This window comes from Sebastes umbrosus, chromosome 15 (genome assembly GCF_015220745.1).
Source record: "Sebastes umbrosus isolate fSebUmb1 chromosome 15, fSebUmb1.pri, whole genome shotgun sequence".
NCBI lineage: Eukaryota > Metazoa > Chordata > Actinopteri > Perciformes > Sebastidae > Sebastes > Sebastes umbrosus.
Genome location: NC_051283.1, coordinates 31,490,157 through 31,513,629, shown reverse-complemented (window position 1 = coordinate 31,513,629; position 23,473 = coordinate 31,490,157). Strand labels below are relative to the sequence as shown.

Sequence of the window (23,473 nt, the reverse complement as noted above, 5' to 3'; positions counted from 1 at the left end):
TCCTCCTCTGTCACACAGTACCCTCTCTCATCCTCCTCCATCACACAGTACCCTCTCACATCCTCCTCCATCACACAGTACCGTCTCACACCCTCCTCTGTCACACAGTACCCTCTCTCATCCTCCTCCATCACACAGTACCCTCTCACATCCTCCTCCATCACACAGTACCGTCTCACATCCTCCTCCATCACACAGTACCCTCTCACATCCTCCTCCATCACACAGTACCCTCTCACATCCTCCTCCATCACACAGTACCCTCTCACATCCTCCTCCATCACACAGTACCCTCTCACATCCTCCTCCATCACACAGTACCCTCTCACATCCTCCTCCCTCCTCTGGATTCTGTACTCACTGAAACTCCTTCAAAGGAGCTGGTGTTCATGGCTCGATAGATCTCAGCTGTGATGTCTCGGTTGTTGTAGTTGAACTCCTCCAGCCGGTGACCTTTGGTCTTTAGGGGTCCCACGGTCTTGTTGAGGGCCAGGGCCAGAGCCCACACAGCGTCGTAGGCCAGGGGGGCCTCCTGGAAACCGCCCGTATCCTCTGGATTCATGCCCCCGAGTTTAGACATCAGCTGGGCTGTAAACTCCTGAGAGGTCTGGAGAGGAGAGGACGTGGTCAGAGATAGAGCTCGGTTACACACGGAGGATGTTCAGGCCGTTAAATCAGAACATCTGCATCTGAATGTGTTGATCGCACATCAGAACATTTACAGTTCTGAGTGATGTCAAATGGTGATATCGTTCACTCTAAAAGGTGAACTTGTTCTCCTTTCTGAAACTGAGTAGGAACCTGCTAGCCCAGGGGTCAGCAACCTTTACTATCAAACACTGTCTGGAGCCGGAAAACATGTGATCATTGTGATGAAGGTAACTCAGTTTATAGTCTAAGTATATAGTATATAAGTGTAATGCAGTGAGGGCCAAAGAGACAATGTACTACGGAGAATTAGGACCACATGGAGGGAAAAAACATCTGAGATTTACACAATAAAGTCATAACTTTACGAGAAAAAAAGTCATAACTTTACGAGAAAAAAAGAAAATAACACGTTAAATTGCTACTTTATAATATTACGACAAGACCTCGAGGTACTTGAACTCCTTCACTCGGGGTAAGGACTCGTTCCCTACCCGGAGTAGGCAATCCAAGAACAGTGCCTTCCAAACCCTTTACAAATTGCTACTGCAAAACGATTAATTTGATTGTATCCTCGTCTGCCATCCCTATCGTTATATAACAGGCTTTATATCTATAGCTCGGGACGCTGCTTCCATCAATCTACTCTCCAAAGTAACTGCTGAAATCTCAGGACACGGCAACATCAGTATAAACACGTCCAATGGAGCGGTCGGACGGGGTTGTAAACAAGCCCAGGGTTTATTCAGATTATCTGAACCACTGTATTGGATGTAAAAACCTGAAGATGAGCATCACTCTAATAATAGATGATAATCCCTCATTGCACAGGAACACCACAACGGTGCACAATTCAATTCAGGTCAAACGAAGTCGGTCCGTAAACTGTGATGAAGACGACAGTTTGATCAGTTCACCTTTGTTTCCTCTGCTAACCTGGAGGTTTCTATTCAACCTGTCTGATCATGTAACTGCTTGGGTTTGTTCACCTGTTAGACCAACTAACAAATACAGACACTTTGGTAAACAAGATAAAACCCAAGTTGTAATAACTTTAAGGTTTGGTAAGTTTTAGCTGGAGCACAGAGGACGCTGTGACCTGCCTGCTACACCTCCTCCTCCAGCACCTGGACTCCCGAGGCAACTTCGCCAGGATACGGACCAAGGAGTCTAACGCATGAGCGAGTCATAGGGTGGAAGCAAAACCCTGTGGCGCAATAAAAAGTGAGGTCCGGCGCGTGCTGGCTGAGGTGGGATCCCGGCCCCCATGGGGACGGGCGCACCAACGGCCCTTCTCGCCCGCACCGTCAAGTACGAGTACATGAGCACAGTATCGGACCCGATACCCGATACTGGTATCGGGTATCGGTGCATCCCTAATGTCAGCAAAACAAAGGAAATAGGATTCGGTCCCACCTCACCTCAGCACCCTGTTATCATCAACGCCCAAGTTGATGTAGTTGACCACTTCAGACCCCTCGGAGTGACTCTGGACCACAATCTCAGGATTGACCAGCACACCAAAGACCATCAGTCATCCGTAAACTTAAAGGTCTTCATGTTGCCCCCCCCCATCTCCTCCTACTGCTGTACCAGAGCAGTGGAGAGGGGGACCAGTCGTACTCGGGCTCGGTACGGATCAACCAGACCTAATATGAAAACGCCCTCAGTCTTCTGACTCTCTATTAACGTCTCTCTCTAAACTTTCTGCTTCTGAAACCAGATGCATCGTCTGCATCATCATCTGAGCTCCTCTAACACTGGATGACAATTATCACCTTCATTTCAGACTGTCTCATGAGGCACAACATCTGAACCCCTCCCCCCTGTTTTAATTATGAAGAGCTATTAAAAACTCTCATCTGTCATCATTTAGTACAAAAATCCTATAGAAACAAGTTTCTACAATTTATATCAAATCGACTGAGCCCCGACATGCTGTCAGTACAAAAGATCAAATGCATCATGTAACTCAGTGATCAGATGTGTGGTCAGCCCGTCACGGTGTCGATTCCAGCCAGAGAGAGCGCACAGTGATCGGTGTATATCATTCAGACACTGAGCTGGAGACGACAGAGAGACGAGGCTGAACGCCGTCTGCGCCTCACACAGCCGGCGTCGCTTCATCCCTCTTTGATCAATAAGGGGCCGTTCCTGCATCTCCAGTGCTCCGCTGTTCACTTCAACAGAGTCTCCAGACAACGCTCTGAACGTTACTCAAAGTCTGGCCTCTGAGCTTCACGTAGGTTTAGTATCAGCAGCAGCATACAGAGCAGGATCCTGGAAACACTACCCAGCAAGCACCTGGGCAACTAAACACTACCCAGCAAGCACCTGGGCAAATAAACACTACCCAGCAAGCACCTGGGCAACTAAACACTACCCAGCAAGCACCTGGGCAACTAAACACTACCCAGCAAGCACCTGGGCAACCAAACACTACCCAGCAAGCACCTGGGCAACCTAACACTACCCAGCAAGCAGCTGGGCAACTAAACACTACCCAGCAAGCACCTGGGCAACCAAACACTACCCATCAAGCACCTGGGCAACTAAACACTACCCAGCAAGCACCTGGGCAACCAAACACTACCCAGCAAGCACCTGGGCAACCTAACACTACCCAGCAAGCAGCTGGGCAACTAAACACTACCCAGCAAGCACCTGGGCAACTAAACACTACCCAGCAAGCACCTGGGCAACCAAACACTACCCAGCAAGCACCTGGGCAACCAAACACTACCCATCAAGCACCTGGGCAACTAAACACTACCCAGCAAGCACCTGGGCAACCAAACACTACCCAGCAAGCACCTGGGCAACTAAACACTACCCAGCAAGCACCTGGGCAACTAAACACTATCCAGCAAGCAGAGACACGTCCAAAAGACGTCCACTGAGGAGCCAGAATGAAAGTTTTTGCGACGTCTTTTTTAAACGTCTTTTTAACGTTCAACTATTGATGTCAACCTGAGTTCAAAGATCAAAGATGATATTTCTTTAAAGATGTTTTACTGATTTGAACAGTAGGTCTGTCGCCATGGAAGAACCACACTCCAGTAGAGATAATCTCGAGTATACAAGAAGTGCACGGTTATTTTACTAAAGCTGTGTTGGTGCATTCATCATCTGATTCTGATGAGCTACATTATAAGATATCGCCCGTCCTCACCAGGTTGGAGGCTCCTCGCACCGTCTCTGGGTTGAGCATGACGATCTCAGTGGTCACGTGACCCTCCACAGCCTCCGCCATCTGCTCCACGGTACAGTTGATGGACGGGTCCTTGATCTTAAACCAGTTGTCTGCGTACCAGCCGATGAGGAACCACACGTACTTCTTCCCGTACAGCTTCTCCTTGTACACCTGCAGAAGGACGACGGAGCAACGACAGCTGACGTTGGGTGAAGGTTGGGATGAGCCACTGATATACAGATGATCATTTTGTGGGTGAAGTATCTTCCTTTAAATTCAAGTCTGTCAAGGATGAATTTGAACAGTAGAACACATTACCTCACAGAAGACTTTCCTGGCCTCCGTCTCGTAGAACAGGCCCACAATAATTCTGGCATCTTGGCGCTGAAGAAGAAAAGGAGAGTCACACACAGGGTGGATTATATTCATGCTGTTATATTCATGCTCGTCCCAACTACGTCCTTTGGCGTCACTTCAGGATTAGGCAACAAAACCACTGTAGTCAGTTTTAGGAAAGAACTACATAGTTTGGCTTAAAACGTCTACGTTTGTTCAGTGAAAAGGATGCTGAACGTTGTGAACACGAGACACGAACGGACAGCTGATTGTAACGTGAAAGTGAAACTTAACACACGGGATACGAACAGCGATCTCCTGGATGACAGACCACGTCACCACAGTCACTCCCGACACATGTTACCAGCGCTTAAGGGCGCCTTGTGCAGCGGTAACAAGCCTCAGTATCTGGGTGACATCTTTAACTCTCTTGCACACCAAAACTAGGCCGGCATGCTGCGCAAGGTCATTGTAAAGTGTGTGTGTGTGTGTGTGTGTGTGTGTGTGTGTGTGTGTGCCAGGAAGGAAGTAAGTCAAGCTGACACTTCTCATATATTATTTTATTATTAATATGTTATTTAATTTTTTCTCCACAACCATCTGGTGACCCAGGTTGAGAACCAGTGACCTAGATACGTTTAAAAGTACGTTTAGATGGAACCAGCAGGGCCGACTTCTACACACTAAAATGATCATAACAGCTGCCTGGTGTGTGTGTGGAGAATGAAGGATGAACGGGGATATCTGGCACCTTGAGATTTTTGACAGCGACAGCCGGGTCGGTGAGGAAGCTCTGACGGACGCTGATTTCTATCCCCGCCTCCTTCACCCTCTCCTCCAGATCATCCAGAGTCTGTCAAACACAGAGACACACACACAGTGATGAGCATGCAGAAGATGACAGAACGAGAGAAGCAGGAGGGGGAGCGATAGATGATGGAACGGTTGGTTGAGAAAAATAAATTTGAAGAAGAGTAAACAGCAATTGAAGTAGGAGCAAAGTAGTGAGGGGGAAGATGAGGTGGTGGTTTAGAAAGATGATGGTGGATGATATCAACAGATATAACAGCAGGTGACGAGAGAGATGCAGAGAGAAACCAATCAATGGAGGGGGGATGTGATAGCAGACGGGGGGAGAGGAGAAAAATACTTCTGGAACAAAACACCTCCAGGATGTTTTCAAACTTAACACAGAGAACTTACTAAAATCTTGAAATGCTGAGTATTTCTCTTACTACGGCCCCATGCACACCGCTGCAACGTGCACGCCGCTGCAACGTGCACACCTCTGCAACGTGCACACCGCTGCAACGTGCACACCGCTGCAACATGCACACTGAATACAAAGCCTGACAGGTCTGCTGTGCCTAGTTACGGTTGCTAAGCTATGATTGGACGATCACTGTTCGGGGGAGGGGTTTAGCGCAGCGTTGATTTTGGCAACTATTTTAGATTTAGTCTTAGTCTTACACTTAAGACAAAAATGCTAGTTTTAGAGACATTTTTATGGTGGCCCTGAGGGTCAAAACACGTTTCACAAAACACTACATTTCAGAAAACAGGTTTTGTGATATTTTGTTGTGTTTTGACCTTCAGGGCCACCGTTCACTTTAGTCCGTTATCCTTCATTGTTTTGTCTATATGTTTATTAGGGATGCTAATTTTGAACAGCAGCAAACAGTGTGTGTGTTTGTGCTACGTTAGCAGCTCTAGCGTTGCCGGAGGCTTCGTGCTCGCCGCCGCCAAACACGTAGTCTGCGTGACTTTAGCGAGTGTCCAACAGACCGTGTGTGTGTGTGTGTTGGCGGTGAGTGTGAGGTTGTTGGTGGCGTTCTAGCTGTGATCGTAGGTGTAGCAGTGTTCAGTTTATTTGTCGGTGAATAAATGCTATGAAACTACAACTCTTCCGCTCAGGAGAGACGGAGAGACCAGAGCCCACTTCCTGTATCCTGCAACTCCGGCTCCGCCTCTTAAGGTGGACTGTTAAGGTGGACCAGCTTTTCTCCTGAAAGAGACGAGCCGCTCAGCTTTTGAGTTAATTATTAACATTTCTTTAAACAGTTTTAACTGATAGCGTTAATCGGTTAAAATGCTTAATGTCGGTTAACGGTTAAACGGTTAATTATTAACATCCCTAATATATACGTATATATACGTGTAATATATACTGTATATATACGTGTATAAATTGAATGTTGATATCGTCACCGTTAGTGTTTAATGATGTCGGTGCCGTCTCGTCATCGTCTCGTCTTAGTCGTGGATAAAAAGGTAGTTTCCGTTAACTAAATTAACGCTGGTTTAGCAGAAGGTCAGTTCACAGATTTATTCGACGTATTATCGTTGAGCTGAGAAGAAGTTTGTCGGGTGACGTCCTGTAATTTAGTACTGTTGTTTGACTTTAGCTACCTTTCAACTCTTTTAGTTGAATATGTGGCTTACCGATGTAAAAACTTCTGTTGTTTGCTGAATGGTGGCGATCTTGGTCCACTTCCACTTCTGGAAGAGCTGCACTCGAGTGGGGTTGTGAAGGGTGGCGGACGGATGAGTGCGGAAGAAGGTGGGAAAACGCTGGCGGTTGGACAGAGCTGGAGAGCTGGAGCCGTACGACAACTGAGAGGGAGGGAGACAAACACGACCATGTTAAAGCTATACTGTCATCCTGATGACTAACAAAGAAACACAAAAACAGCTAATGTTAGAAAGGAGTAACTAACAACAACGTATTTACATTTTCTTCTGAATAAATTCTAAACTCCAGATCTCTGATCCAAATCTTACTATTGGGCTCAATTCTTGGTTCAGTCCTATTCTCTGATGACACGGCTGTATCTCTCTTTAAATCACCATCGTCCTCTGAAGCTAGACGCAGCGCCTCAGTGCAGACAACAGAATGGATGGGTCAAAATGTTCTATAACTTGTACTGTGTGTGACAAAAAACAGCCCGTTCTCACTCCCGAGTCATCACATACAGCTCGATCAGCGGCCCGACGCGTCAAACTATGATACTCTTCGTGGCCGTAGTTGTGACGGGAGTAAAGAATGAAATCAGGAGATGCAGTATAAAGAGTGATAAAGTCTGCGTCGTAGGGAGCAACAACAGTGAAGGTGATCTATTGACGGTATATTGACATTATACCAGCAACATTACTACAGTTTACACGTCTGTATCTGTAGAAAATGTCACAGACATGAAAAAAGTTCAAAACTTCTGGCTTTCATTTCAAAATAAAGCATTTTTTTCTATTGAGAGAATTCCTTCATTTGTTAACACAAGGCTTTTATTCTGAAATATGTGCAGGACGGTGTTGTAGAACATGCAGTGACTTGCAGAGCTCCATGAATGAATATAGGACGGGGTTTTAATTGTGGATTATTACTATTATTTACAAATTACCACATGTTTCTTAACCTTTCTCTGTCTAAAATAAATATAAATGACATTTATAAGGAAATGAAACGGCCATTATGAAAGGAGGACTCTATATAGAAAGAAACGCTGCCGGTGTGGACGCCTGACGCGTGAATCACGCAGCAGTTATTATCGCTATAGTTATATTGTTATAGTTATTATCGCATTATCATTAATATTGTGATATGACCATTTTTTATTGCATTAAAATGTATATTGGTGTTATCACCAACAATATGATATGGCACACCTAGGTTGCATGTGTTTGGACTGTGGTGTGAGGTGACGGTGCTAACCACCGTACCGCCGTGACACCAAACATCCTGATTCACCGTTTTGTTATTTTGCAGTCAGTGAAATATGAAAACTTTGTTTTGAAGATCCACAGAAAGTTCTTACCACTATGAGGTTCCACATGCGAGCAGCCTCGGCCACCAGCGTGGACACGGAGCTGCAGCCCGGCATCAGCACCACTTTAATGGGCTCCGTGTACAGAAGGTCGTACAGCAGCTTGGTGGCCTCGCCTGGATCACACTGTGGACACACAGACAGCAGGACAGTCAGTATGAGAAACACAACAACCTACAGAGGTAACGCCGTTACAACATCAGATAAATAACAAGGACCCTGTGTGCACAGGTGTGTGGAATATTCAGGATGACCTCAGGTGTCACAGTGAAAAGACATTTTAATGCCTCCTGGCAAAGGTTTACTGTATTACTAAACTAGAATAAGACTACACTACACACTACAAGAAACAGTTAAGAGATGAAACAGATTTACATCGATCAGCCACAACATCATGACCAGCTGCCTAATATTGAGTAGGTCAAACTGCTCCTCACTGTGTGTTCTGACACCTTTCTATCAGAACCAGCATTAACCCTTTCAGCAGTTTGAGCTCCAGTAGCTCTTCTATTGGATCAGACAACACGGGCCAGCCTTCGCTCCCCACGTGCATCAATGAGCCTCGGGTCTGACCCTGTCGCCGGTTCACCGGTTCTCCTTCCTTGGACCACTTTTGGTAGGTCCTGACCACTGCAGACCGGGAACATCCCACAAGAGCTGCAGTTCTGGAGATGCTCTGACCCGGTCGTCTAGCCAGCACTATCTGGCCCTGATCAGTGGTCTGAATGTTATGGCTGATCAGTGTGTGTAGGTTCTGTTCTGTTTGAGACGTGGATCAGATGAATGTGGAGGGAAACTGAACACAGAATGGGAGAAGAACACACAGCTCACTAAAAGAAGTGCTTTAAAACAGTATGTATTGTAAAATACTCCTTGTATATATGTACCACGCTACACAGAGCTGAGGCGTAGCCAGCAGCAGGGGTGGGGGGGGCAAGGTGAGGCACGCTCCAAGGTCACCTCAACCTGAGTCCTGACACAGCATCTCTCCGTGTAACGCCGGGGGAAACATTTACCCTCCAGTTGAGCCCCGTTATCTTCATCCATACTACGCTGTTCCTCTACAGCTGATCGTCAATGACAAATCAATAATCTCTTTAAATGATAATGATGAGGGCGTGGTCACTAAACGGTCATGTCTGGAGGACTGATGGTGTTTTTACTTTTGTCATCATGTCATTAACATTTGTCATTGTGTCACATTACTCCACACAGACCACCTTCAAAGCAGAGTAACCTTAAGAAATCAATGATTATATAAATCTATGTTTGATGAGAGTTAAATCAGAAAACAGGGTTCACATTGCTCAACTTCACTCACATTGTGTTCCATCATGATGCAGATCAAACACACATTTGGGAAATGACATGCAGACTCAACTCTGATCCGGTATGATATATATGTGTTCAACCGATTTCAACACATATACTTGAAATAATTGTATTTTTCTCTTCATATTCCTGTTTCAAAACGTTTTTTGCTGAACACTGGAGTCTCCCAGATACTATCTAACACTATATTGTTAATGTTATGGCCATCAGTTTGAATTATTTCACATTCTAGGAACACAATATGTTTTTTCATCAGTTTGACACAGAGGATCACTCTACTCTAATTACTACAATACCCATGAGCCTTTGCTGCCATTGCGATGGAGAGGAAGCCAGTCGTGGCTGCAACAATTTCAAAACGCTTCGTTGTTTCAGCTGTGAATAAAACACAACCACATACTGTAGATGCAAATTCATCCAAAATTGTAATAATAAAACTAGAATGTCACTCAGAGAGCGCAGACCTCCGCCGAGGTGCCTGACAGCTGGAGGTACCGTGAGGTGGTCGGCTTGTTATTAACACGGTGTGTTAAGGAGGTAATTAATATTAATAATAATAATTAATTAAGAGTAATTATCTTTATTAAAAATGAACATTTCCTGTTGCCGCTCCTTCACAATAAAAGTATTTCATCGGACAGACGCTAGGTTGATTTTATTGCGATGGAGCAACAGGAAATGCAACATATTTGTCACCGACGTTACCGCCCACTGCTGCTGCTGTTTGGGTAAAGAAAATCCTCCTTCACAACAAGACGTGGATATTATGGGCTGCTTCTGGTTGGCAGTGATCTCAGTGAGGAACGTCAGGAGAACAAACAGAACCACAGCTGAATCAATGAAGGAATATAGTGTTGTGTTTGGGTGGCAACGGGGCTATTTCTGCCCTTAATGACTTAAATCAGGATACCAGCTGAGACTGCAGCTGAACAGATCAGCCAGACCGACACACACACACACGCACACACACACACACACACACAAACTGGTGGGGGGCCGTGGGACATTGTCTACAGGGCAGTTACATGACGAAGAACGCATCGTTGCTCTTCATCCCACTACAGCTGTAGGTTTGTTCAACGTTTCTCACCACTTCACCACGTTGTTTCTTTGATTTCAGATCTCCTTAAAGGTGCTAGTTGGGAGCATTTCTGTTGCCTCCACACAGCTCTCAACATGGCCAAGCTGTGTCAACAGAGCCAGGAGAAGCTCTGATTACAACCCACACAGAGGGACTTCATTCTCTGCTCAGGTAGACATTACTCCTCTATATCTTTACATAGACAATAGTTGACATTTGAATGTATTTATTGTCAAACACCTGCAGCAAATGTGGTGTTAGTATCAACAGTAACTCTATCTTTAGCTTATCACAGCAAAAACAAATGGTGGAGAAAAGAGAATTGGGCTCCGGCTGTGAAAATACTGTGAAATGTCCATTTAACGCAACATCATGCACACAACAGAATGAGTAGCAGAGATGCAGCATACTTTATATATACTGTATATACTCTTGTAAATCAGGTGATGTTGTAGCTACAATCATACCACTTCTGGTTTTAGTAGTCTATAGTCAGATAGATTGTGAAACACAGCATGTCTTGTTTCAACGTTTGTGAGATACAGTATGACGTTTCTCTGTCAGTAGTAGCGCACCACAGAGGGCTATGAATACTTGAAGTTGTCGGTCAACAGCTGCCATGGGAACTGCTCACACAAATATACACAAACTGGTTTTATCCCCTTTTTTAAAGATGGGTAAATGTTCAGAACAGTTGCAGTATAGTTTGCATTTCTTTACACAAAAGTGAAAAGAATTCAAATTTCATTTTGACTTTAAATGATGTGAACCGTTGTTTGTATATGGGACATAAAAACTACTGAATTATTACCTCTTGACATTTGTTTTCTTTGATGCCTGCAGCCAAAACAGCCTCAATTATCATTATCTGGATGGCAACTGCACTGTCAGTTTATAGGATTTCTTTTTGACAATCACAACCATTCTTATTTATCCCTCATGGTTTCTTGTTTATTTTATGTTTTCACCGGCGTTGGTCCCCCTGTTAGCAGGATTATTCCCAAAGTTTGCGATGGATTTGAATGTAATGTTTTTGGAGGGGTGGTGTGGCACAATGAACAATCCATTAGATTTTGGTGGCGATCCGGATGATGATCCAGATTCAGGAACATTTTTAAGGATTCCGATCAGCCTGAGCATTAAGACCTTAGATTATAACACATGCACAGTGTAGCTGATGACGCGTTGATGACACGTGACCCCGCCTCCTTCCTCCTTCTGATGGTAGGTGTCCACAGGGGCGTTTTTTATCGCGAGGGGACGCAACGCTTCCCAACACTGGATGCTTGGTGTGCTGTCCCTAGAAACAAGGCACTCGGCTCCTGATTGGACGAACGCTTTCCCGCCGTTGGCTGCTGCTCCCAGCTTTCAAACCGGAACCAGTCTGGAGGCTCGTTTGGAAACTTTCTTCTCTTATTTCACGAAAATAGTTCACTGAAATGTGTTTCTGAAAACATTTGAGGCAAGAAATAATCCATGCAGTTGATGAATCTGTCTTTATTTTAGATCAACAACGTTTATTTTAAAAGATCCTCTGGATTTTGGAGAGGCGGCGAGTCGCGTCGGACGCCCGTGATTTGCATAAAGTAGACGAGCCCTCAACTTTATGCAAATGAGGAGCGGGCGTCGTGACGCCTAGTCTCTCGAATCGCGACGCCACGCTACCAGAATGCATTGCGCGGCTGCTTACATAGACAATGAATGGGGAGCGTGGAAAGCACGGAGGCTGTGGACACGTACCGTGAGAGAAAAGAGATACATGTGTGGATGTGTGTGTGGCTGCTGTCCGTCCGCGGTGAGAGAGAACAAAGCGGTAGATGACGGGATGAGAGACAACGTAGTGTAACGTTCTACAGACACAACAAGGCTGCTGGATGAGAGAGACATCCGTCGAGACGTTACACGGAAACACACCGTGTTAATAACAAGCCGAGCGCCTCACGGTACTCTGCGCTCTCCGAACGCCATTCTAGTTATGACTGATTTCCTCTCAGATGTTACCCAACAGAGAGCAGATACAGTCGGGTACCATCACTTCTTAAATAGCACAGGAGAGCCTTTTCAATGAACTTGAGAGCTCCAATCATAATTACAGTAACATCCCACAGAGGAGCCAGAAGAAGTGCTGTTAATAATAATAATAATCTTTTAATTCAAAGCAATGAAGCCCTGACAATAAGGCTTTTGAGGTTTGACTCCATCCAATAGAATTATATTCAATAGTTTTTTAGATGGAGTATAAAATCAACTAGGAGGAGATTTTTAATTAAATAATGAGCCATTCCTTCTAAATTACCTTTATGAGGCAAACATGGGAATAAATGCTGCTATATTTAATACTTAACGGATCAATGAATGTCTCCATGTCAGTTACAACCATAAACATTTAAAATGGGCTCCACATCATTTCATGCTGCGGTGTTTTCTAACATCAGTAGCTGACAGGATGTATAAACCTGGACAAAAGCTGTTTCCTAGCAACCGGCTCTGGAAACGCTCTACATCCCGTCTGCGAGGGTATAAAATCCATATTCCTGTGTGAGTTAGAGGAGGCTGCCGAGGCGTGAGCTGGATTTCCTCTCCTCACCTAACGACACAGAGTCAACCGGCTCAGTAACAAGCGACCGCTTCAGTCCTGAATCAAACAGATTGGTTTGTTAAAGCCGGACCAGCGTAATCCGGGGCTGACTCATTGATTAACCCTGCTGGCACTCAGGGGAAATCACCGACACATTCAAATGAGATAGCTGCAATGTCCCCGCCCACCCATCCCATCCCATCTCATCCCATCCCATCCTCATCCAACACTGAACCTTTGGGACCTGCCTTTAACTTCCAGCACTGCAGTGTCCAAACCAAGAGTCAGCAACCTTTACCATCAAAAGAGACAAAATCTGTCTGGAGCCGCAAAACATGTGATCATTGTGATGAAGGTAACACAGTTTATAGTCTAAGTATATAGTATATCAGTCTAATGCAGTGAGGGACAAAGAGACAATGTACTACGGAGTATTAGGGCCACATGGAGGGAAAACACATCTGAGATTTACACAATAAAGTCAGAATATTACGAGAATAAAGTCATAACTTTATGAGAAAAATAACACGTAAAATTACTACTTTATAATATTCTGACTTTATTCTCTAAATCTCAGATTGATTTTTTTCCCTCAATGTGGCCCTAATACTCCGTCGTACCGTCGTACCATAGACCTACAACAATGATAAATAATAATGAAAATGTAAACAAAAAACAGTTATTCATTTCCACTAATTGTTTTATAAATCCACAGGGAGCCGCTGGAGAGGAGCTGGACAGGAGCTGGAGAGGAGCTGAAGAGACGCAGGTCGCTGACCTCTAGTCCAGACAGACATCTAATCACGTTTTCACCAGATCTCAGGACAAAGCTTTAGAAATGCTCTCTTCACTAAATGATGGAGGGAGTCTTTTTTTTGGTCTTTGCAGCTGGAGGTGCTGGACTGTGATCAGCGGGAGCTCCGTCAGAGCATGTTCAGTGTTAGATGTGTGGTGTTGGTGTAGAGGTCTGTGATCCAGGAGTGCTCCTTCTTACATTTGGCTCAACATGGCTTCCTTAAATCATCCAGCCATCTGCTCCTGTGATGATACTGGGTGCATCATGATGTTGCCTTTGTCCAGCAGTGTTTTTGTTTGGACTGTAGTTGTCTTGGTTACTGTTGACATGCCAACCCCTCCCCTCGTTTAAGTGACGATCGATAGAGCAGCTAAAACCAATCAGCGTGATGCTTTTAAAAATCAATGGCTAAATAACGCTTCAAATTAAAAGGGGTCCCTTGACCTCTGACCTCAAAATGGGTTCTATGGGTACAAACGAGTCTCCCCTTTACAGACATGCACACTTTATGATCATCACATGCAGTATTATGAATGTAGTATAAATGTGTTATTTTCGCCGATACTAAAATGGTTTGTCTGAATATTTCTGCATCCCGGGGTCCCTAAACAGTGTTGAATTATATAAACTGGGTCTCACTGTAAAGCTGAGACTCTGGTGGATCCAATGAGCCCAACTGGATTCATGTGTGATGATGTTAGTCCCCATAGGAGACATTTCATTGACCTCACTATATAAAATGACCTGTGGTGACCTCTAGGATAATCACAGCCTCATGAAACTTTACAGCCACAAACTAGAGACCTAGAGCATTCAGAGGATGGATGGATCAAACTAGAGACCTAGAGCATTCAGAGGATGGATGGATCAGACTAGAGACCTACAGCATTCAGAGGATGGATGGATCAAACTAGAGACCTAGAGCATTCAGAGGATGGATGGATCAGACTAGAGACCTAGAGCATTCAGAGGATGGATGGATCAAACTAGAGACCTAGAGCATTCAGAGGATGGATGGATCAGACTAGAGACCTAGAGCATTCAGAGGATGGATGGATCAGACTAGAGACCTAGAGCATTCAGAGGATGGATGGATCAAACTAGAGCTCGTGGTCGGAGTCCCTGACAGCTACAGATATTTAGCATGCTAGAGATCTGGAATGTGTCTGGGAGGCGTCGGCGAGTCTCTCGCCTCGCGTCTTTGAAAAGTTCACACATGACGCTCGAGCGCCGATGTGCGAGTGGCGAGACAACACCGTTTTGCCTCTGATCGGGGGCTTTTGTCAGGGAGCAGAAAATCAGGGCTGAAGTCGTGTCGTGTGAACGTGTGTAGACATTAGAGTCATTTCTCTGTGCTGTGTTGTGATACCCTTGAACTGACTGTACCTCTGTTTCCTTGAGTCTCCAGCATCACTTACCCTCGTCTCCTCAGTCTGCCAGCCTGCCACAGTATAACCCTGAGCTGTCACTCCAGCCACGCTCCCACTACCCCCCCTCAGCTCAACCACTCACCCCTGCTTCCTATAAAATAAATCCTTCATTACTCCATACTCAACATCTAGGTCTGCATTTGGGTCCACTTACCATTCACAACAATCTTACCAATTAAAATTATATGGATATATTTTATCTATATATAATAGATAGGAGTTCAAAGCTATTAATAAAACTTAAAGATGTATTTGACAAATTGCAGGTGAGGATACTGACCAATCAAACAGAGTGATGTTGGAACAAAAACACATCCTTTAATCCCTGATATGTATGTATATAATATGTTTCTAACCATTTGATGCTCTTGAGAGAAGCACAACATGTAACCAACCCTAACGGCGAGTCCAGACCGTCCCAGTCTCGCCGTGCGGTTCACAGCAACAACAGATAGTGAAGGTGATCTATAGACTGTATATTGACATCATACCAGCAACATTACTATAGTTTACATGTCTCTATCTGTAGAATATGACACGGACATGAAAAAACTAAAGATTTATTTTCTAAATCAAAACTTCCTGCTTTCATTTAAAGGGACTGTATGTAAGTTTTTACACGTATAAACATGTTTTAATCCTTATTATTGCCAATGTGTGAACAGGTTGTAACTTAACCTAAAAAATTAGACCATCTGCAACTTTCTGGGTTTAATGTGAAGACTGGGGGACATTTCTTTTTTTGTAAAATTCAACGGATGTGACACCATACACGCTCGCGAGTGCATTTAATTTCAGCTCCACTTACGGGGCTAACAGTGTGCAACGATAGCTAACGTTTGGTTAGAAAAGGAGTCCGCTAACACCAACAAACGATCAGCCTCCACCTCAACTCAGACTTCAACACAAACTCCACAGATATACGTATAAATATTTGCAGGACATGTTGTAGAACATGCAGTGACTTGCACGGCTCCATGAAGGAATATAGTACAGGGTTTTAATTTTGGATTATCACTAATATTTACAAATTACCACACGCTTTCATTAACCTTTTTCTATTTTAAATAAATATAAATGTAATTTATAATGAAATGAAACGGCCATTATGAAAGGCAAACTCTATGTAGAAAGAACGACCTGACAGCAGCAGAAACGCAGCCAGTGTGGACACCCGACGCGTGAGTCACGCAGCATTTCAGCGAGGCAGCCGTCAAGCGCTGCTCACGCGAGCGGTCTGAACAAGCCGTAACCCTGAATCCTGTTTTTATTTGACATTGACATTGAAATCAGTGTTGCAAACTGTGCTCCGAAGGCAGCTGCTCATATTAGGACGTATGCCAGTTAGAGCCCATACGCTGCATAGACGTCCATCATGTCACTGTTGGTTAGACGCAGTTCGTGGCAGCTGCTCCTCTTTGTCGACGCGGTTCGTCAGTATGTTGTCATGACTCACGTCGCTTTGGAAGCTCATGTTATCAACGAACTGATTGCCTGGCTTCTGTGAACCCACATCTCCGATTAGTTCAGTGACTCATATACTGTAGGTCTGGTGTTGTGCTCATTCCCTGGTTGCACAAACAATCAACCAGTTATACAATTGTAGAATGGGAATGTCGTCTTCCTACATAGCTAAAACAAAGCAACAAAAATGTTGTGCGCTCACAAAGCGCACTCTGCCAGGAGGTTTTGTGCATACAGGATTGACATTTGTTTACAAATGTATTTATTAACCCCTTGTCATTCCAAACTCTTGTTTTAGAGGGACGGGATGTTCATGGGAAGATAAAAAGTAGACGTCACATGGAAGTGGTATTCATCATCTGAAAGCTGGGAGCCTGAAGATTCATTTGAGTTGCAGCTCAGCACTGTGTGTCAAGTTGTTCTAGTCAATTAATTCATTCATTAAAATAAACTGTGAACGTGTATCAGGGCTTAGATAATGATACGAGTTAATGATGGTCATCTCCATGCTCTATTATGTCCCATAAGTTGTTGCAGCAATATTTTTGGTTAATATCATTTATTCCACAGATTTGATGCTAAATTTGACAAGTTTTTACCAACTGGAGAATTGATAAAAATGATCAATAATCCCTCCAAAAAAACACATTAAGACACCAAGACCTTGAGGAACACCAGAGAAAAATACATGCTGTGATCTGTGTGTGGGATCAAAAACTTTTGACATTTGGAGATTTCTGCAAGATTCGCATTTTTCAGCGATTGGCGCTTCTGTTGTGTAAATTGCTCAGAAACCCCCTTAATGTTGATCTAACTAGTTTGATCCATCCATCCAGTGAATGCTCTAGGTCTCTAGTCTGATCCATCCATCCTCTGAAGGCTCTAGGTCTCTAGTTTGATCCATCCATCCTCTGAATGCTCTAGGTCTCTAGTCTGATCCATCCATCCTCTGAATGCTCTAGGTCTCTAGTTTGATCCATCCATCCTCTGAATGCTCTAGGTCTCTAGTTTGATCCATCCATCCTCTGAATGCTCTAGGTCTCTAGTTTGATCCATCCATCCTCTGAATGCTGTAGGTCTCTAGTCTGATCCATCCATCCTCTGAATGCTCTAGGTCTCTAGTTTGATCCATCCATCCTCTGAATGCTCTAGGTCTCTAGTTTGTGGCTGTAAAGTTTTATGAGGCTGTGATTATCCTAGAGGTCACCAGAGGTCATTTTATACAGTGAGGTCAATGAAATGTCTCCTATGGGGACTAACATCATCACATGAATCCAGTTGGGCTCATTGGATCCACCAGAGTCTCAGCTTTACAGTGAGACCCCATTTATGGAACTCAACACTGCTTAGGGACCCCAGGATGCAGAAATATTCAAACACACATTTGTACTGCATACAAGAAACTGCATGGTCTTTGCCCCAAACTGCATGTGATTACCATAAATTGGGCATAAATTGGGTATATATATATATGTGTGTGTGTCAGCATTCACCCATTCACTCACACATTCATACACTGATATCAGAGGCTGCTAAGGAGCAAACCTGCCCATCAGGATCTGATCTAAATACTCATTCACACTCCGACAGTTCAGCCTTCAGGAGCCGTTTGGGGTTCAGTATCTTGCTCAAGGACACGTTGACATGTGACTGGAGGAGCCGGGGATCGAACAGCCGACCTTCTGATTGATGGACGACCTGCTCTACCTCTGAGCCACAGCTCCCATACACTAATTAACCTTCAAGTCTGTAGTTATAAATGAAAGGTTTTAATCATCATGTTAATAACTTGTTGGTCAAATGATCTAACCACAACCAAGTAGTCGCGTTTCTAGTTTTTAAATTCCTAATTTTGTTCAACCCGAACCACAGTGACAGTTCATTTACTCCATACAGGACATACAGGACATATAGGACGTGCACTTCATGGGTTAGAAAACACTTCAATGGTGCTAATGACGGCGTGAATGTTGCATCATCTACAGCAGTCTCATGAGTCAAATCCAACCAGTTGTGGTTCTGATCACTGTGGTGAGAGATGGAGAGTGTATATAGAGAAACAGCCTGTGTTACGGTTACTCACCATACTGTCATAGTGGATCAGCTCCAGCTCGTAGTCCGGCAGGATGTCGCTCCTCTCGTTCACCAGGTCCAGGGCCATCTGAGCGGCGGGGAGGCAGGCTTGTCCTCCGGGCCAGCCTCCGCTCATGGGGAACAGGGCTCCGATGTAGAGCTTCTTCTTCTTGCCTAGAGCCGGGCGGGAGCAGAGGAGGAGGACAGTGAGGGCAAAGGTCAGAGAGGAGCGGAGGAGGCTCATAGCTGCTGGATGCTGGCGGGCTGCTGCAGGGTCACTGTGCGTGGGTCACCGTGCAGGGTCACCGTACGTGGTGGGTCACCGTACGTGGTGGGTCACCGTGCGTGGTGGGTCACCGTGCAGGGTCACCGTACGTGGTGGGTCACCGTACGTGGTGGGTCACTGTACGTGGTGGGTCACCGTGCGTGGTGGGTCACCGTGCACAGGTCAGGAGGAGGAAGAATGCACGAGTTGATGTTCCTCAGAGATGGGAGCACATTCAGAACACTAATCTGCATGAAGAGCACAAACTAATTAATATAAAACAACTCAACCAGCTCTGGTGAACTGGAAGATCTGCTGCTGCCAAACCGAACTAGAGACCATGGAGCAGGCTGGAGCAGGCTGGGGGGGCTGGGGCGGCTGTCTGCTAAATGAAGCCCAGATTCTGGATTAAATAGATCCACTGGTGCTGAACCGGAACCCCGCGGAGGCTCTGTGATGTTCACAGATAAACGGATCGTCTCCTTTTTATTCCTGATGGAAATAATCCACACTGAGCTCAGCAGGAGCCGTGGAGAGCTTCACTGGGTCCGGATCCGCGTCCAGTTCTCTGCCCGTCCTCATCAACCCGATCCGCCTACATCTACCAGCTCCCGGAGCTCCAGTCGGTCGGGAGGATGAACGGTGCACGGAACACAACCGGCTGAATGAGACACACCACAGAACCACAGACAGGTCTCCTTTCAATAATCCAACGGAGTCTAACAGAGATGCGGTCTGGAGGAGGAGAGGAGAGGAGAGGAGAGGAGAGGAGAGAAGAGGAGAGGGATGAATCCGTCGCCAGCGGTGCTGGAATGCGGTTCACCCCCCCTCAGAGGAGAGAGAGAGAGAGAGACAGAGAGAGAGAGAGAGAGAGAGAGAGAGAGCGGTGGATGAGGCTGACTGCAGCAGCAGCACCGTGAGAGAGGAGGAGGAGGAGGAGGAGGAGGAGGAGGAGGAGGGATGTTCAGTCTCTCCGTTTCACAAACCACTTTGAATTTGCAATCCCTAAACACAGCCCCTCTCATTTATCTCCCCCCTCCATCTCTCATCCCTCCATCCCTCCATCCTTCCATCCCTCCATCTCTCCGTCTCTCCCCCACACCGACAGCCTCCACGGACTCATGTTAAAGCAGCAGTAGGCAGATTGGAGCAAATATGATTAAAAAAAAAGTTATTATTATAAAACGGTCGCTATATCGTGACAGTAGTGAATGAAACAGGTAACCACCGGTGCTCCTAGATCAGGGCTCAGCAACCTTCACTATCTAAAGAGACATTTTAGGCAAAAAAAATAAATAATAATCTGTCTGGAGCCGCAAAACATGTGATCATTGTGATGAAGGTAACGCAGTTTATAGTCTAAGTATATAGTATATAAGTCTAATGCAGTGAGGGCCAAAGAGACAATGTACTACGGAGTATTAGGGCCACATGGAGGGAAAACACATCTGAGATTTACACAATAAAGTCAGAATATTACGAGAAAAAAGTCATAACTTTACGAAAAAAAAGAAATAACACGTAAAATTACTACTTTATAAAATTATGACTTTATTCTCTAAATCTCAGATTTGTTTTTTTTCCTCAATGTGGTCCTAATACTCCGTCGTACCGTCGTACCATAGACCTACAACAATGATAAATAGAAATGAAAATGTAAACAAAAAACAGTTATTCATTTCTATTTTTAAACTCCACAGGGAGCCTCTGGAGAGGAGCTGAAGGTTGCTGACCCGTGGTCTAACAGCATCTGCAAGATTTCACAGACCAGAGGAAAACAAGCAGTCAGAGCTGATCTGAGGTCTGCTGTCCAGCTGCCGTCTCTGAGAGCCGGCTGTCAATCACTCTGAACTCTGATCAAACGGTCAAACTAGGCAGCGCTGATCAAATATGAATCAATATTCTGTTACGTTAATGCCTATTTCTCTCCTCACGTGTTTTCACAATCATCTTGTAGTGCACGGTTTAGCTGGAACATGAGAACGTTTGTGACGCCACCGCCATGTTGAGATGAAGTTGATGATATACCAAGCACCGCCCCCCAGCCGGAGCTCAGCCAATAGGAACGCTCTCTCTCTCTGAAATGACCTGTGATTGGTCAAAGTCTCCCGTCACGGGCTAGATGTTCTAAAGTCTGTAAACAGAGCCATGAGGAGGAGCAGAAGTCTAGTTCTCTCTCAGAACACTTGAATTACAATATGCTGAAAGGTTATTATGGGATGTTTGCCCAATGATGCCAAAAATATACTGACTACTGACACTGAGGCTACGCGTCAATGTACGACGGAGTATAAGGGTCACATTGAGGAAAGAATAAGTAAATCTGAGATTTCGAGAATAGTATTATGAGAATAAAGTCCTAAGTTTGTAACCACCGTATGTGAGACGCGCAGAGCGGCGGCCGTCACAGAGAAACTCCGACGCCAACACACAGACAGGGAGAGAAAGACTTCATTCTCTGCTCAGGTAGACATTACTCCTCTATATCTTTATATAAATGATGATATATTAATGCTGATATCATAGACTTCATTGTTGTGTTCTTCAGAAGCCAAAACAATCTTTTAACGTAGCCACATAAACCATAAACATCTCAGAGCTGTTATTGAACCACCATGAGTCACGCTCTGCCGTCCCCCACATACTCCTACATTTACACACTTCTTTAGTACTGACTCCGTGTGTGTGTGTGTGTGTGTGTGTGTGTGTGTGTGTGTGTGAGTGAGTGTGTGTGTGTGTGTGTGTGTGTGTGTGTGTGTGTGTGCTGAGTGGATCTTTAATAATGCATCAGCACAGCGACGGGCTGACACAGATCCCTCTCTCTTCATTCTCATTTCTTTCTGCTTCGTCCTATTTCTGTTTCCAGGTCTCTCAGCTCTCTCTCTCTCTCTCTACCTGACCGGCTCGGCGGGTTGATACGTATCTCTGTGTGAGCTCCTCCTATCTGTTTTGCCATCTCTCTGGGATTATATCTGTGCTGCTGGAGAAGAGAGGCATGTATCTCTGCCTCCCACATCTCCCTCGGCTCTCCGGCTCATTACTATCAACAAACTGCGCTGTCATTTGCTGTGACTTCAGAGCCGACAGCTCAGCACACAACAACTTGTTAGAAACCAGTTTCCGTGGACATGAAACCGGAGAGAGATGACGTGGTTCTTGTTTTGCCTCCTGATCCATTTGGAGTCCCACCTCCTCTCCCCCCTCAATAAATTTGAATAACACTTTGAACAGAGCTGATAAGTGATTCTGGCTTTATAAATAATAGTCTCATTTTGTAAAAGGGAACACTCTGGATGGAGAGGACGACAGCAGAGCGGCTGGGATTCAATGAATACAATTAAAGAGCTTATTAGAGTCCACTCGTCTAATCCTGTTCCAACTCCTTCCTGGAGTGAAGGTCATTTACGTACTATAAATTGTACAAGGCATGATTTGCTAAATCAATCAATCAATCAATCAATCAATACTTCATTGCCATGTCAACACAGATGATAGGAATTTGCCTCTAGACCAGCAGTCAGCAACCTGCGTCTCTTCAGCTCCTCTCCAGAGGCTCTCTGTGGAGTTTAAACATGGAAATGAATAACTGTTTTTTGTTTACATTTTCATTTCTATTTATCATTGTTGTAGGTCTATGGTACGACGGTACGACGGCACGACGGAGTATTAGGGCCACATTGAGGAAAAAAATAAATGGGAGATTTAGAGAATAAAGTCATAATATTATAAAGTAGTAATTTTACGTATTATTTTCTTTTTTCTCGTAAAGTTATGACTTTATTCTCGTAATATTACGACTTTCTTTCTCGTTAAGTTCGGATCAAACGCATCAAACAGAGATGCTGTGATGGTTCATCTTCTCTCCCTCTCGCCTTTTTTAGTTTTGCCTCTTCCGCTGTCTTCTTCCCTTCTCGCCTCTCTAACCAAAGTCTACATTTCTATATTTGCCCGAGCACTAAAGCCCTGCAGGGGAGCTTCCAAGCAGTATCACATGTGACATGTTACTATTACTTACGCTGCTGCGTTCCAGTTTCCTTTCAGTGCAGCTGCATGACGTGATCCATCTACTGTAACGTGCACAGTATGCATGGCAGCACCCGGGACAGCACACATCCAGCTCAAATCTAACTGTAACTGCTGTGTTAGCTAACACCAGTAGCTCGCTGCAGCTCAGTTAGAAGGCCTAAATAAAAAGCATTTGTTTTGTTATGTATTTAAAAGTAGTTCACACGTTAGAATTTATTTCCTAATAAGCTGCTGTATGATACTTTACTGCCAGTTCATCACGTACAACACAGCGGTAGAGACTGAAGAGGACATCTGGACATCATCATTGGACCAACGCGATGCCAGTCCTATAATCTGTTGGTTGTTGATTGGTAACCAGCCAAGAGGAGGATAACCTCCATTGGAGCGTCATTTTATGTGTTTTAGCCAATCACAGACAAGCATGAAA

General features: G+C 44.8%; 1 protein-coding gene across 2 annotated transcripts in view; it reads right to left on the bottom strand.

Moving 5' to 3' along the window:
• gabbr1b (gamma-aminobutyric acid (GABA) B receptor, 1b) overlaps window positions 1–23,473 on the bottom strand; it is a 77,757-nt gene that overhangs the window by 23,626 nt on the left and 30,658 nt on the right. For both annotated transcript variants that reach the window (XM_037794594.1, XM_037794595.1), the window contains exons 7-13: window positions 18,763–18,926; window positions 7,990–8,124; window positions 6,620–6,790; window positions 4,929–5,030; window positions 4,160–4,225; window positions 3,821–4,012; window positions 362–607 (exon numbers count right to left, since the gene is read on the bottom strand). In XM_037794594.1, the coding sequence (XP_037650522.1) occupies window positions 362–607; window positions 3,821–4,012; window positions 4,160–4,225; window positions 4,929–5,030; window positions 6,620–6,790; window positions 7,990–8,124; window positions 18,763–18,926 (1,076 nt within the window). The remainder of the gene's footprint in view (window positions 1–361; window positions 608–3,820; window positions 4,013–4,159; window positions 4,226–4,928; window positions 5,031–6,619; window positions 6,791–7,989; window positions 8,125–18,762; window positions 18,927–23,473) is intronic.